This window comes from Lissotriton helveticus, chromosome 7, assembly GCF_964261635.1.
Source record: "Lissotriton helveticus chromosome 7, aLisHel1.1, whole genome shotgun sequence".
Lineage (NCBI taxonomy): Eukaryota > Metazoa > Chordata > Amphibia > Caudata > Salamandridae > Lissotriton > Lissotriton helveticus.
Window position 1 is genome coordinate 69,826,544 of NC_136068.1, and position 14,431 is coordinate 69,840,974.

At 50.6% G+C, this 14,431-nt stretch overlaps 1 protein-coding gene across 1 annotated transcript in view; it reads left to right on the top strand.

The window, feature by feature from the left end:
* LOC144768081 (uncharacterized) overlaps positions 1-14,431 on the top strand; it is a 224,814-nt gene that overhangs the window by 37,214 nt on the left and 173,169 nt on the right. The window contains exons 8-11 of the mRNA XM_078651467.1: positions 8,507-8,746; positions 9,170-9,275; positions 12,025-12,117; positions 12,303-12,443. Coding sequence (XP_078507593.1) covers positions 8,507-8,746; positions 9,170-9,275; positions 12,025-12,117; positions 12,303-12,443 — 580 coding nt within the window. The remainder of the gene's footprint in view (positions 1-8,506; positions 8,747-9,169; positions 9,276-12,024; positions 12,118-12,302; positions 12,444-14,431) is intronic.

The window sequence follows — 14,431 nt, forward strand, 5'->3', positions numbered from 1 at the left end:
TCTCAAAAAAAAAAAAAAAAAATGACATGGGGCAGCTTGGCAGGATTAGCCTGGCTTTGTGTCAGTGGTGGGTTGATCAGTGGCGGGTCATTGAGGGTGTAGTGCATGCTTACGGTTAGAAATATCAGAATAGACAACTGCTTAGGTGACCAAAGATTGATGGCGGCCCTGAATTCCTTGCAGTGTATACCGTTAAGCATGATTTTGTGTTGATGGTTTGGCTAAAGTGCCTTGATGGGGTTGTACTGGAATAGGATTGAGGTCTTCATTAAGCTATGTGTACACCGTGTAGTGGGATTACTGTTGTTGCTGGGTATTGCCGCCTTATTTAGTATTTTTGGGACCAAAAATGATGAATAATATGCAGTAAGTTTCCAAAAGATTTTATGCATTTATGACCACCTAGTTGGCACCATACTTTTGTTAGTTTTACAAGGTATATGCCTATCGTGCTGTGATGCAGTTTTACCATATAAGGTAGAAAAATAGCATCAAAACTGTGGTTTAACGGGGGCGTGGCTAGCAGCCAACGATGGCGGCCGCAGCTTAGGAGAGCTCCCGTAATCAGGCGGCATCCCCTAGCAATCCGTTGCATTAATCCGTTGAATTTGCTGATCTGCCGGGGCGGACAGGCTGTGCGACCGGGCGGCAATCACCGTAGCAGCTTTGGAGGCGGCGGCGGCGCTGCAGCCGGATCGTACAGAGAGCGAGGGGAGTGGCCTGCTGTCCTCATCGGAGCAGCGGAGTGGTCGGCGAGCACTGCCTGGGCGGAAGTGAGACACCGGCGGGAGTCGGTCACCGGAAGTGCCGGTCATCCGTCCGCGGGACCTGCGGAGACCGAAACGGCTGCCACAACCAGCGGAAAGACTGGCGAGGGAAGATTACTGAAGGAGCGAGCGGAGGCAGCAGGTTGAGAGAGCCGCGGGCGGAGCAGTGGCTGGAGGCAGAGCCGCCATTCTGGGCCACAGTGCGATCTCCGAGATCGAGCGCCTCTGGAGTCAGACGCTTGAGGGCTGCAGCGCCGAGGAGGAGGTATTCGGGGGTGCGAGGGGCGGACAGTGATTCCAGCTAACCCCTCGAGGACAGTCTCGGGTGGGTGCGAGATACAACGGGCTGTGCACCGCGAGGGGAGAGGCCCCCCCCCGTCTCATCATCCATTACCGGTGGCCCGACTTCCCTGCAGCTGATGCCATGCATGATGGAATTCTGGGGCTAGCTCTGGGACAGTAATACACACAAGCGCCAGGAAGTGACTGCAGAGGGCACTGGACGCCATACTCCCGCTAACCACTCATTGGGGACGCATCACGAGGGACGCACGCAGTGACGAGACCCGGGGGTGGAGGAGTGAAACGCACCCCACCGCATGTCCTGATTGAAGTGGATGGGGTTGCCACATCTCTTACCGACGGACCACGCAATAGCCTGATCGGACTGACTGGTGCAGGGGGTGACCTACATTGCACGCGGTGTGGTGCGCCGCGGTTCCCGCACGGGACTCACCAGTGCTGCTCCTCCATCGGCCGGGTGGCACGCCCTGGATGGTATAGTCGCACAAACGCAGAGGGGCCACCATGTCGAACAGAGGCCCCAGACACGGTTCAACGCAGGCTAAATTGGACAAATTCGCCTTCGAAAAACAGCCCCCCCCCCCCAAGAACAGCGCAAGCCGACGGGAAAGATGACGGACCCGGAAGGGACGAAGAGAGCTACCCTGGAAGATGTCCTAGCAGCTTTGGCCCGGGTGCAGGAAACGGTAGGGACGACGGCTACCGACGTCACTCTGATCCGAGCAGACCTCCAAAAGATGACTGAGAGGGTCAAACAAGTTGAGGTAGTGGCCAAATCCCTGGTCGAGGATGTGTCGGAGCTCCAAATTGCAATGGGCAAACTGCAAGCGGATAATAAACTACTCAAAGAGAAGCTGGACGACCAGGAAGGACGTTCCCGGAGGAACAACATCCGAATTCTAGGGGTCCGATTCCGGCACACCACAGGTGCAATGGACCTTTATGTGGAAGATCTGATAAAGAATCACCTTCAGCCCAAGGGACTTTCGCATTTTTTTTCCGTGGAAAGAGCACACAGGGTTCCAGGGGGAAAGCCGAGGACTGGAGGCCCACCGCGTCCGATCCTGGCACGGCTTTTTAACTTTAGAGACCGGGACGCCATTCTGCAGGCTGCCAGAGTTGCTCCGGCCATCCAGATTCAGAATTCCAGGGTGTCCTTCTTCCCAGATTACACGGCGGAGGTCTCGAGGAGAAGGAGAACTTTTCTTGAGATCAAAAAAACGCTGCGGGAAAAAGAACTGCCCTATTCCATGCTCTTCTCCTTCTGGGTTTCTTAAGAATTATCGCTGTTCATGTATATTTGTGTTTTTCTTCTTTTCTGTACTTTTACTCCGAGTAGTGGCTGACAAAAAAGTGTGGTTCTTCGATTCCCCGGATGCGGCAAGAGACTGCCTGGAAGGCTGGCATGCTACAGACCGACCCCGAAAAGCTCACAGAGAAAATAATGGATGCCGAGATGGAAGTCAGGCGGGGTCGCAATCATCTGACAGAGGAAGGGCAGGTGGCTCGCCGACCCTTGGCCTCACGCAGACTGGTGGAACAGAATGACCGACTATGGTCCGGGCGGGTGCGACCGCTGTCTCATGCCAAAGGACCTAAAAGTTTAACGACTGCAGTTGGACGCTGGCCTGATTTGCCCCGGTGGCGAGCAGGGATGCCGCCTGCTCGGGGAGATACTCTCCCCCCCTACGCGCAAGTACTCTGGTTTTGGGATGGGATAAGCACTCTGCTCAGTTGGGGAGGCGGGCAGTTGGAAGTCCGATAAGCAGGGAGAGGGGGGTTGGGGGGGAACGTTTTGAAGTTGTTTGGAATGCACAGGTTTGGTCGAGGAAAATTGTGATGTACAAGGTCGATTTAAATATGGTTAGATATCTACGCAGTAGGTCTGGCTCCTCTATGGGTTTCCCATGCAGTTTGCCGTATGGCTGTGCAGATGGTTTTGATGCTATGTGTCTGGTCGATTGCTCTATTAACTTCATACCCATGAATGGCGGACGACATACCGCTCATTGACCCAGGCCCCCGTGACCTGTCTTTGAAAATACTGACGTGGAATGTGCGAGGGCTGGGTGATAAGGTGAAGAGGGGGCTTGTGCTTACTGCGCTGAAAAGGCAGCGTCCCGCAATAGCACTACTGCAGGAAACACATTTAACAGGGGGGGCGTCCAAAGCACTAGATAAGAAAGGATATAAAATGGCAATACACTCCGAATTCACATCCGGATCTAGGGGAACGGGCATCCTACTCCTCAAGTCCTCCAGGTTCATTCCCCTACAAACTAAGACTGACGATCTGGGATGCTTCGCTGCGCTGCAGGGACAATGGGAGGGTCGGCTCCTCAATTTGGTTTCTGTGTATATCCCCCCCGCGCTCCACTCGGTACAGCTGCCAAAACTAGCAGACTTTTTGCTGACCCTTCCTAAGGGAGATGTTATCTTGGGGGGAGACTTCAATGCCACCATAGACACTCCATTAGATAGGTTCCCGGTAGCGGCTCCTACAGGGGGACCCTCCCGCTTTCAGCGCTTTCTGACGGCTATTGGCCTGATCGATATATGGAGACACGCCCACCCTCAGACTAAACAATACACCTTTCACTCTGCAGTGCACGGTAGCATGTCACGAATTGACTACCTCCTGGCTCTGGGAAATGTCATTCAACATGTAGACACCATAGACATTCACCCGAGGGGCATCTCCGACCATTCCCCGATCACACTGACGATATCCACACGAGAGAGGGCACGTACACGGGTATACCCCATATACGCTTCGTACCTCAAGATTCCCCAAGTCCGCAAGGCACTCAAAAAGACGACGACACTATATTTTACTGAAAACACGGGTTCAGTGGGCTCCTCAGGAATCATATGGGAGGCATACAAGACAGTGTTACGGGGCCAAGCTATAAACTCAATCACGGGCTACAGACGGCTACAAGCACAAGAACTAACCACATTGGAATTAACACTGCAGAAACTGACAACAGCACATGAACTGAACCCCACTCCGACCTCGTTGCACACACTTAACCTCCAACAACAGCTTTACACGGACCATTTACGGTCCCAGGTCAAGGGACATATAGCTGACACCCGGAATAGGATATACGAGGTTGGGGACAAGGCGGGCAAAATACTAGCTTGGCTCGATAAGAAATGTAAATGTAAATGTATTTCGATTTATATAGCGCACGTTTCACCCAGGGGTCTCAAGGCGCTTGCTTAGGGAACCCGTCCTGGTATTCCCCTGTGAGAGATACCCCCGCAGGGTATTCACAAGGTGAAAGCCAGGCATCCCGCCGCGAGGGGCCGTAGTGGAGATTAAGCAAGCTATTGCCCAGAGTCGCAGAGTGTGACAAGCCAGGCATCCCGCCGCGAGGGGCCGTAGTGGAGATTAAGCAAGCTATTGCCCAGAGTCGCAGAGTGTGACCCCGTGAGTCGAGTAGGCACCGGAGCGAGAATTGTCGAGTCCGTGGAATTTTTGAGCCCGAGACCCGCCGAGGCGGGGAATCGAACCCTGGTCCACGGCTGATCTCAGCTTCCGGGTCTGCCGCCTCTAACCACTGAGCCACACTTCTCCAGAAAGGGTGAAGCTCTAGAGGAATCCAACAAATAGCCGGGGGGGTGTTACACACGAACCCGGTACGCATAGTAGAAGTGCTTGCGACCCACTTTAAGGAAGTGTACACCCCTGAGCACGTGGTAACACCTGAGATTGCCAGAGCAGCCTTAGAACGTATCGAGGTCCAAGCCCTATCCTCGGAGGCGGCGACAGAATTAGACGCAGACATCACTGAGGATGAGATCCAGCGGGCTATACATGCCTTAAACCCGGGCAAAGCGCTCGGACCGAACGGCATACCTATAGAATGGTATCAATCGGCCTCGGAGAGCCTTAGTACACATCTGCTGGCAATGTTCACGGACTGTTTAGAGAAAGGGGTACTGCCACCAGATCAGAGATTGGCCTCGATTATAGCAATCCCCAAGCCGGGGAAACCACCGGAAGAATGCTCCTCGTATCGGCCCATCTCACTGCTTAATGCAGAGACCAAAATCCTCGCCAAGCTATTGGCGAACAGGATTCTGCCACATCTGTCGGACCTCATACATCCGGATCAATCCGGTTTTATGCCACATAGAAATACGGCGCTGAATCTGCGCAGACTACATGGGGCGCTGGCTAGGGCAGACTTGTTACCAACACAAGCGGTTATCTTGAGCCTGGACGCCAAGATGGCCTTTGACCTCGTAGAATGGAATTACTTGTTCAAAGTCCTGTCTCATTTGGGATTCGGCCCCAAATTCATTGCCTGGATTAAGTTGCTCTATGCAGACCCGGAAGCACAGGTAGTAGCGAATGGCCATATCTCCAGTTCATTCCATTTAGGGAGAGGCACTCGTCAGGGTTGCCCCCTATCGCCATTGCTCTTTGCAATTTCCCTGGAACCTCTGGCCACCTCAATACGGACATCCCCGCTGCTGACGGGGATACGTTGGGAGGAGGGATGGGAGGACCAGCTCTCCCTCTATGCCGATGACATGCTAGTCTACCTAACTAACCCTGAGCAAGGGATACCAGCGCTCCTACAACTCTGTGATGAACACGGTGCAGTGTCGAGGTATACATTAAACTGGAACAAGTCGGAGATGTATGTTCTGAAGGGTCCGACTCCAGCGCTATCGTTGGACTGCCCCCTAAGGGCGGCTGGATCCTCCTTTAAATACTTAGGTATACATGTAACGAGGGACCCAGCGGAATTTATGGATAAAAATCTAGGACCTCCTATGGCGCGACTCAAACAAGATGTTCAGTTTTGGGCGGGACTGCCCCTAACGCTACTGGGAAGGGCAGCATTATACAAAATGATGTCCCTCCCCCGATTTTTGTATATACTTGAAAATACGCCTTACCCGGGGACTCCCAAGACTCTTCCAGAAAATCGCAGCGTTGGTTTCGACCCTGCTATGGGGGAACCTTCCTCCTCGCATTGCGCAGACCAAGCTCCATAGGGGCTGGTATGATGGTGGAATTGCACTGCCTAATCTGAAATTGTATTATTGGGCGGCGCAGCTAAAACCCATCAACCATTGGTTGCACGCTCCACAAAATGAACCGGCTTTTCGAGCAGACAGGGCTCAATTGGGTACGGTTAGTCTACTGGCTCCGTTATATGACAGGATTAAACTGCGCAAATTGGTGGGGCCCACTAAACTGACAGCGACGTTGTGGCATACGGCAACGACTGCGCTGGGATGGAAGGGGAAGCTGACTAAAATGACGCCCCTGTGGGACTCTCGAGCCCTGGGTAACATGAGAAACAGCAGGGGTTTCTCATACTGGGATACTATAGGGATATCCACGGTGGGGGACCTCTGGGAAAGGGGAGTTGTGATACCTTTTGATAGGTTGAGGGAGTTATACGAGATGGGAGAGAGAGAACGGTACAGGTACATACAGCTACACCATGCATTACTTGCAGTCATACCCCCCGGCACCGAGTTGCCGGAATCTTCCCCGCTCGAAGACCGCCTTCTCACGGAATTTATGGCCGACCATGCGACTTCCCTTATTTACCGTAAACTACTAAATAATCTACCGGACCCGCTGGCCCTACTGAAAGAGAAATGGGAGGGTGACACTTGTGAAATGGACGAACAGGAATGGAACGAGGCGAGGGCATCACCCACGGAAGTAGGCATCTCCGCAAGACTAAGGCTAGTACAATTGAAAGTTTTACATAGGGCATACTACACTAGGACAATGCTACACCACATTACTAGGGCGCAACACCCTTACTGCCTGCGTGGGTGCGGGGAGGAGGGTACATTTTACCACACTATCTGGGACTGCCCTCTCATCCTAGAGTTCTGGAGGCAAATAATGCGCACGATGTCACAAGCGCTGGAGGTCTCATTGTTACCCGACCCGCGTAGATGCCTACTGAACGTATGGGAACCTACTGATTTATCCAGGCATGGTCGTCTTTGGGTCACGGTGGGATTGATCGTAGCAAAGCGGGACATAGCCCAGAAGTGGGGGGCGGCAGACGCCCCTACGAAGTCACAATGGTGCCTTAACATGGACAGAGTCATGGTGACTGAAAGAGCAGTGTACTCTGGCAGAGCATGCCCGGGGAAGTGGAACAAAATTTGGACTAAGTGGAACGAGTATAGAGGTGAAATCTGTGATCCCTTGCCAGTAGATGAGCAAGATCTATCCGATGAGGAGGGGGAAGAGGTGTAGAACACATCCTGAACACAGGGGCGGGGGTCCATGGGCACTGCCTACGCAAAAACATTATAAAGAGGGTTCGAGGGTTGGTAAATAAAGGACCGGGAGAACCGCGTCCGAGGAAACCAAACTAATCCCACGAACAAGTTTAAATGGGGGGATGATGGGACCAGGAGTGATGACTCAGGGGAGGGACCGATATGCAATTAGTTGATGCAACCTTCTAACAAACTGCTTGACCATATTGTGATTCCTCAAATTGTTTGTGTTGTTTTTGTTTAAAAAAATAGAAAACCAAGAACATGTGCTAACGGACGAATCATTAACAGTACTGTACCTTTTAATTGTGGTAATTGCGTGACGATGCATGATCCGACTTGCTGATCCTAGTCTGATTTCACCGCAGTTTGCTAGCAAGATTGTGATGGCGGCCGGCCCGATGGGTTGTAGGCCAACAGCTGTGTGATCTTAAAGGTGCAATAAAAGTTTTTGGAGAAAAAAAACCAAAAAAAACTGTGGTTTAACAGCAAGACCTAAAACGGGAAAAAGTGCACTGCTGTAAATGCTCCCCTGGCTCCCTTTAATAGTAGTTTTAGTGTGAGACCAGATTGTTGGTGGACGTTTGTGAAATAAGATTCTATTAGCAAAACTTGAATGAAGCTGGCTTGGTAGATGCAGCACTACAAGCCATACAAGGTGGACACAGCAGTACATGCCGTGCTTGGTGGCCATGGTAGAATGAGCCGTCCTGGTGGATACAGTTGGACGGTCAATGCTTGGTGGACACAAAAGGACAAGCAAGACTTAATGGATGCAGTTGGATGAGCCAGTCATGGTGGGTACAGTGGGATAAGCCCGGCTTGGTTAGTGCAATGGAATGATTCCAAATAGTTGGAGGCAAATATCATGGAAGCATTAGGAATGAAGAGAACGAGTCCAGCTTGGTTTGCATATTGGGAGAAGCGTGCTTGGTGGAAGTGGACAGATGAGCTTGGCTTGGCGCGGTGAGGTAATAAGATGGTCCAGCTCAGAGAGAGCCATTGTGGGAGTCAAATTTGATAGAAACAGTGGGATGAGCCCGCAGTGCTACCGTTTTGGTAGTAACAGGGTAATTCTCTTTGCTTTTAAGGGTGTTAAATGCTCTGCGTGCTGAATGCTTCTTTCCCTGCAGTAATGCTTATTTTTTTTAATTTCTTAGGGACCTTTCGGAGGTGAAAGTGGACTTTGCCCGCTTTTCTGGAGTTCTCTTCACCACCTGCTTACGCCTGAGTAATGAAAGTCACGCAAGTTTCCAAGACTCTAAGAGTACCTCCATCTCAAAGAGCGAGGCTAAAGACAACCAGATCACTGAACTACTGCAAAAGCTGCAGAGTAAGACCCAGGAAATTGAGCAACTACAGCTCAAAGGGGAGGCTGACAAGGCAGCACTTGAAGACCGGTGAGCAATGGAGCCTATTTGTACACAGATCGGCAAACATAGGCCACCATGTGTGCAGAAAGGAGGAGGAGGGCAAGATTAGGGTTGAAGGGAGTATACTGCCTGATGAAATGGAAGGAAGACGTGTGTGGGTCGGTTGAACAGCCAACTTTTGCTGTCCTGCAGTTGGCTGCTGCATAGAAAAGTTGAAATGGGGAAAAGGGGACAGAATTGCGTTGGGTTAAGTTATAGATCCGAAAGACTGCTGTATAGTAGGAGAAGTGAGAGAAAACTCCAGTCAGGTCTAATGACAGGCAGCTACTGACCTGGTTTTAGGAGGGGTGCAATTTGTTCAAAACCATGAATGAAGACTGGTGACTTCCTAAGGCTAGATTGCAACGATTTGGCCATGCTAAGCATCTAACACTCTGTCTCCCTCCCAAGGGTTGCACTGCTGTCCGCTTCACTCTCCCAGCTACAGACACAAAATGCAGAGAAGGAGGAGGCAACAAGACTACTGACAGACACTCTGGACACCATGGACATGCTGGTGCGTTCTGAAACGTAGAAGCGGAGGTGCAGATTTCCCTTCGTGCAGATCCTTTATGCTGTTGCCATACACATTAATAAATAAGAAAATGCATTCTTTTTCGGGGCGGGGGTGGGGGTGGTCACATATAGGCATAAGTTCCTTTTGGTGGCTTAAAATCATATTGCCATATTCCTACTCTGCTTGGATCGAAAGAAGGAAGAGCCTCGTCTGTTCTGTCCTACAGCCTCCATTTGAGATCAACCTGTATTCCTTCGCTGGTAAGATCTCGTAAGTTCTGGAAGACTCTCCTATTGCTTTCACGCGCTTACATATGGGAGAAAGAACGTTCACTGCATACATATACTTGCAATGCGTTTCTGTGGAACCCCTTTCGGTCATGAGGTAGTAGAGGGACAAGTGCCAAAGTTCCACCGGCAGATGGGTCTTGTCTGCCCTGGTAAATCCGTCTGCAGAGCTGCTGGATGGGTTGGTAGCCTTGCGTGCGATGCTGTAGGAGGGGAAGGGGGGGGGGGTTGGGCGGTCACTTGGAAATAGAAGACAAAGGGGGACTTGGGGATGAGTTTTTGAGCTTCTAACGGGGGGCTCGGGTCATGAGGTCTTGGGAGCACGGGGCAGCAGCCTTTTACTTAGTCCCGGATCGGGCGGCTCGGGTGCAGAGGGTTTCCAGTTGGTTGGCTCTCATGGTTGCCAGTCAGGGCCAGCAAGGGGGACACAAACAGGACAGCTGGGCCACTATCAGTCCTTGCCTCTGTGGTGCTGATGTCTCTTGTCGGGTGAACGGCTGTGATGTCATTGGAGTCCAGGCTTTTCAACAAGCGTTGTTTGCGGCAAGGTTCCGGTACCCCAGGTATTGGTGCAGGAAGGCTCATGGAGGTCTTGGTGTCTGACCTCCTTGACTGCACTGACCAGGGGAGATGCTGGGCGAAGAGCTGGTAACCCTCTGGGGCTTGTGGAGGATGCACAGCTGCAGGACGAGTCAGGTCTTTGCAGTTGTCAAGTTTCTGTGTGGCAGGTAGTGTTTGGCACCAAAAGTACGCAACAGTCTTCTGTTCTCACTAGGATTGGCTCTTCAGTGTCCTCCTCTTCTCTATAGTCAGCGGAATCTGCCTTTCTGGATTCAGGGAGCCCCCTCCCCCCAAATACTACATTTTGGGGCGTTAGGGGAGTGGTGAGTAATAGCCAACGGACTACCTACTCTTGGGATGACTACCTACTCTTGGGATAACTATGCCCTCTATATGATTACTTCCTGTGGGGAGTGGGCATATCCGTGTCCAAGTTTCCAAACTTCTGCCATCACCAAGACTGCAGAATGTTCCTAAAGAGGGGAACATCAGACAGCTTACCTTAGGGGTGTGAATGACCAGGGTGTGCTCCACGCCTACTTCGCATACCAATTTCCGCCTACCCTGGTGCCAAATGGGCCTCAGGGCAGGGAGTGACATCTCTCAGGTCTGGGGAATGCCGGAATCGCATATCCAAGGCAGCAAAGGCTTTGAACAGAGCAGGCATTGTGTCTGACCTTTGAGAGCAGGGCTCTCACCTCCTAGGGGGTCAGAAGCACGTCTGTGGGGGCAGGCTGGACTGTATCAGTCAGCCAGCACACCACTGGACTAGTAGAGTTTCAGGGGGTACCTCTTAAGTACCCTATAGGTGCATTTATTAAGAAATCCATCACTGAAATCAGTGTGGGTTTATTAATACGTTATGTTTGATACAGAACAGCCTTGGTTTTATTGAAGCCATTGTTTTTACCAGTGTCGAGTACATATCCTTTTGATGGCTTCCCTGTTACTTGCAAAGTCTATGAATCGACCTAGAAATCACAGGGGCATATCTGCTCTTCCAGATATGTCCACACATGTAATATAATGCACACTGTCTTAGGGCTATAAGGCCTGCTGTAGGGGCGACTTACATATACTTCATGCTGTGTCTGCGGCCATAGCACACAGGAAGTGTGCCATGTTGTGTCTTCACTTTTGTCTGCAGCCTGCAACGGCAGTTTGCATGAGTGGGGTGAGGTGTCCCTTGGGTGGCACAATACATGCTGTTGGCCTCTGGCCCTATTTAGTACTCATGGGGTACCTGGGGTACCATCTACTATAGACTTACATTGGAGCAAAAGGTATTGCCAATTGGGGAGCAGTTAAACAGTTTTAGGGAATAAGATCTGGCACTGGGGGCCTGGCTAGCAGGAAGCCAATACACTTCTGTCAAAACTGCATCACATTCCAGGCAAACAAAATTGGGGTTGACAATGTCAAATGGGGGCAGTTTCCTCCTCCTTGCTTAATTCTTAAGGCATTTGACCCTGCTGAGAAGGTCAAGAGAACCAATTTGCACTTATGTTAAAACAGAAAACCTGCAGAATAACCTTTTTGTACATTTTTTCCTGCTAGGCTGGGATATTATTTGCTGTAAATGTCAGGTTGGTGCCTTCTTCTTTCTGCAATTTTTTCAGCATACATGTGAAAATCAGAATAATTTCATTCTCTGAGACCAAGGATATGTCAATTCTCCACTTAAATTTTCCCAGGCAGTATGCTGTTCTCCAGTCAAAGGAAGCATGTTCCTGAGCTGGAATTGATTTTCTTGTAAGTGACCAAAAATGAGGTCAGAAGGCTCTGTACTGTTAGCATGTTTTAGGAGCTTGAAGCCATGCAGCATGATAAATCTCTAAGGGGTTTGATGTGAAGTACAAAAAGTAGACCTAATTTCATATTTTCCCTTCTGCCCCACCTAGGAGGTGAGCCGTTTGGAGTCTGAGACCTCCCTGTCAGCCACTGCCAGAGAAGAGGCCTTATCACTCCAGCAGACACTGAAGGACATTATCCAGGTACTGAGACAGAGCCTGAGAAAATGTGGACAGGCACATAGTCAATAGGATTGGAACTAAGAGCAGTTGAAAGATTTAGTTTTTCCAGAAAAGGGTGTATGCTGAAAAGAGGGATGGAGATGTTTTCACTCCTTTACTTTGCTGAATGGTAACCAGTTTTCCTGCCTCTTCTTATGTCTCTACAGGTGCTAGTAGGCGAGGCAGATAGTGGCCTCGACCTCTCGTTTGCCGAGGGCTCCCAGGAGCTTCAGCGCGAGCATTGGGGTGTAGATGGGGCCTTGACTCTGGTGAAGTCAGTGCTGGAAAAGCATCAAGCAGAGGAAAAGGTATCCCTCTTTCTTTCTATGTGTTTGTCCTCCACAACTCTTTAAATGTTTCCCTCTTTGATTGATTGGCAAGTAGACTTTCCTTTATCAGACAGCTCAAGACTTTAGACAAACCCAAGATATGTTAAAATAGTAGATACTGATAGTTTCTACTCAAACATTTTGCAAGAAGAACCTTGTATGGTAACTTAATAAAGAAAGCAAGTTGTAGTCCAGGGTACATTTAGTTGGCATATGAAGTTTTGTTAAGTGTGTCATTAGCTGCCACAAGCTAGGCATTGGTATAATCCAGGTGACTGATAATCAGCGCCCGGACCAGCATTTTCTTAGCCGAGCCGGAAGCTAAGGAAAGACTTTCTTGAGGGTACGCATAGTCTCAAAACAAGTCCCTCTCGTTGCGGCTATATGGTTTTTCATAGACGGGTCATAATCATTTTTAGGTCGAGCTGGCGTTGGAGCGCGAAGCGCTCCCGCCAGCGAGACTATAGTCACCTTCCTCCCTGTCAAGGGAGTAACAGCTGTGAACGAGCCCGATACAGACCTGGGCACGAGCCGACCCAGGTCTGTGAACGAGCTTCAAGGTTGAGCAGCTTGTGCACGTTTGTTGGACGTCAGGCGCTGCAAGCCCGCCAGACCAATTATCCCAGCATGAAACTCTACTTCCTGAGGCGCCACAAGACCAATTATCCCAGCAGGAGTCTCCACTTCCTCAGGCACTGCAACAATTATCACAGCATGAGACCCACTTATCACAGCATGTCAACAGGCGCCCCAGGCTGCTGGAGCACTCAACTATAATTAATGTGCAGTTGAGTGCTCCAGCAGCGTGGGGCGGCTCTCTGCATGCTGTGATAATTATCACTTTGGGGCCTCATGCTGTGATAATTACGGTGGCATGCTCTATTTGCAGCACTGAACATTTTCAAAGAAGGCGAAGCAGTGACATTCATTGGAGACACTCACCCTCACGCCCTCACCCCTCACACACCTCCTCACCCTCACACACCTCCTCACCCTCACACCCTCACCTTCACACCCCCTCACACACACCCTCACATACCCTTACCAGCACAGCAAAACACAACACAGCACAGCAAAACACAACACAGCACAGCAAAACACAACACAACACAGCACAGCAAAACACAACACAGCACAGCACAGCAAAACACAACACAGCACAGCAAAACACAGCACAGCACAACAAAACACAACACAGCACAACAGAGCAAAACACAGCACAACGCAGCACAGCACAGCAAAACACAGCACAACACAGCACAGCAAAACACAACACAGCACAGCAAAACACAGCAAAGCACAGCACAGCAAAACACAGCACAGCACAACACAACACAGCACAGCAAAACACAGCACAGCACAGCAAAACACAGGACAGCACAGCAAAGCACAGCACAGCAAAACACAGCACAGCAAAACACAGCACAGCACAACACAACACAGCACAGCACAGCACAACACAACACAGCAAAACACAACACAGCACAGCAAAACACAACACAACACAGCACAGCACAGCAAAACACAACACAGCACAGCAAAACACAACACAGCACAGCAAAGCACAGCACAGCAAAACACAGCACAGCACAGCAAAACACAGCACAGCACAGCAAAACACAACACAACCCTCACGCCCTCACCCCCTCACCCCTCACACACCTCTTCACCCTCACACACCTCCTCACCCTCACACCCTCACCTTCACACCCCCTCACACACACCCTCACATACCCTTACCAGCACAGCAAAACACAACACAACACAGCAAAACACAACACAGCACAGTACAGCAAAACACAACACAACACAGCACAGCAAAACACAGCACAGGACAGCACAGCAAAACACAGCACAACACAGCACAGCAAAACACAACACAACACAGCACAGCACATCAAAACACAGCACAGGACAGCACAGCAAAGCACAGCACAGCAAAGCACAGCACAGCAAAACACAGCACA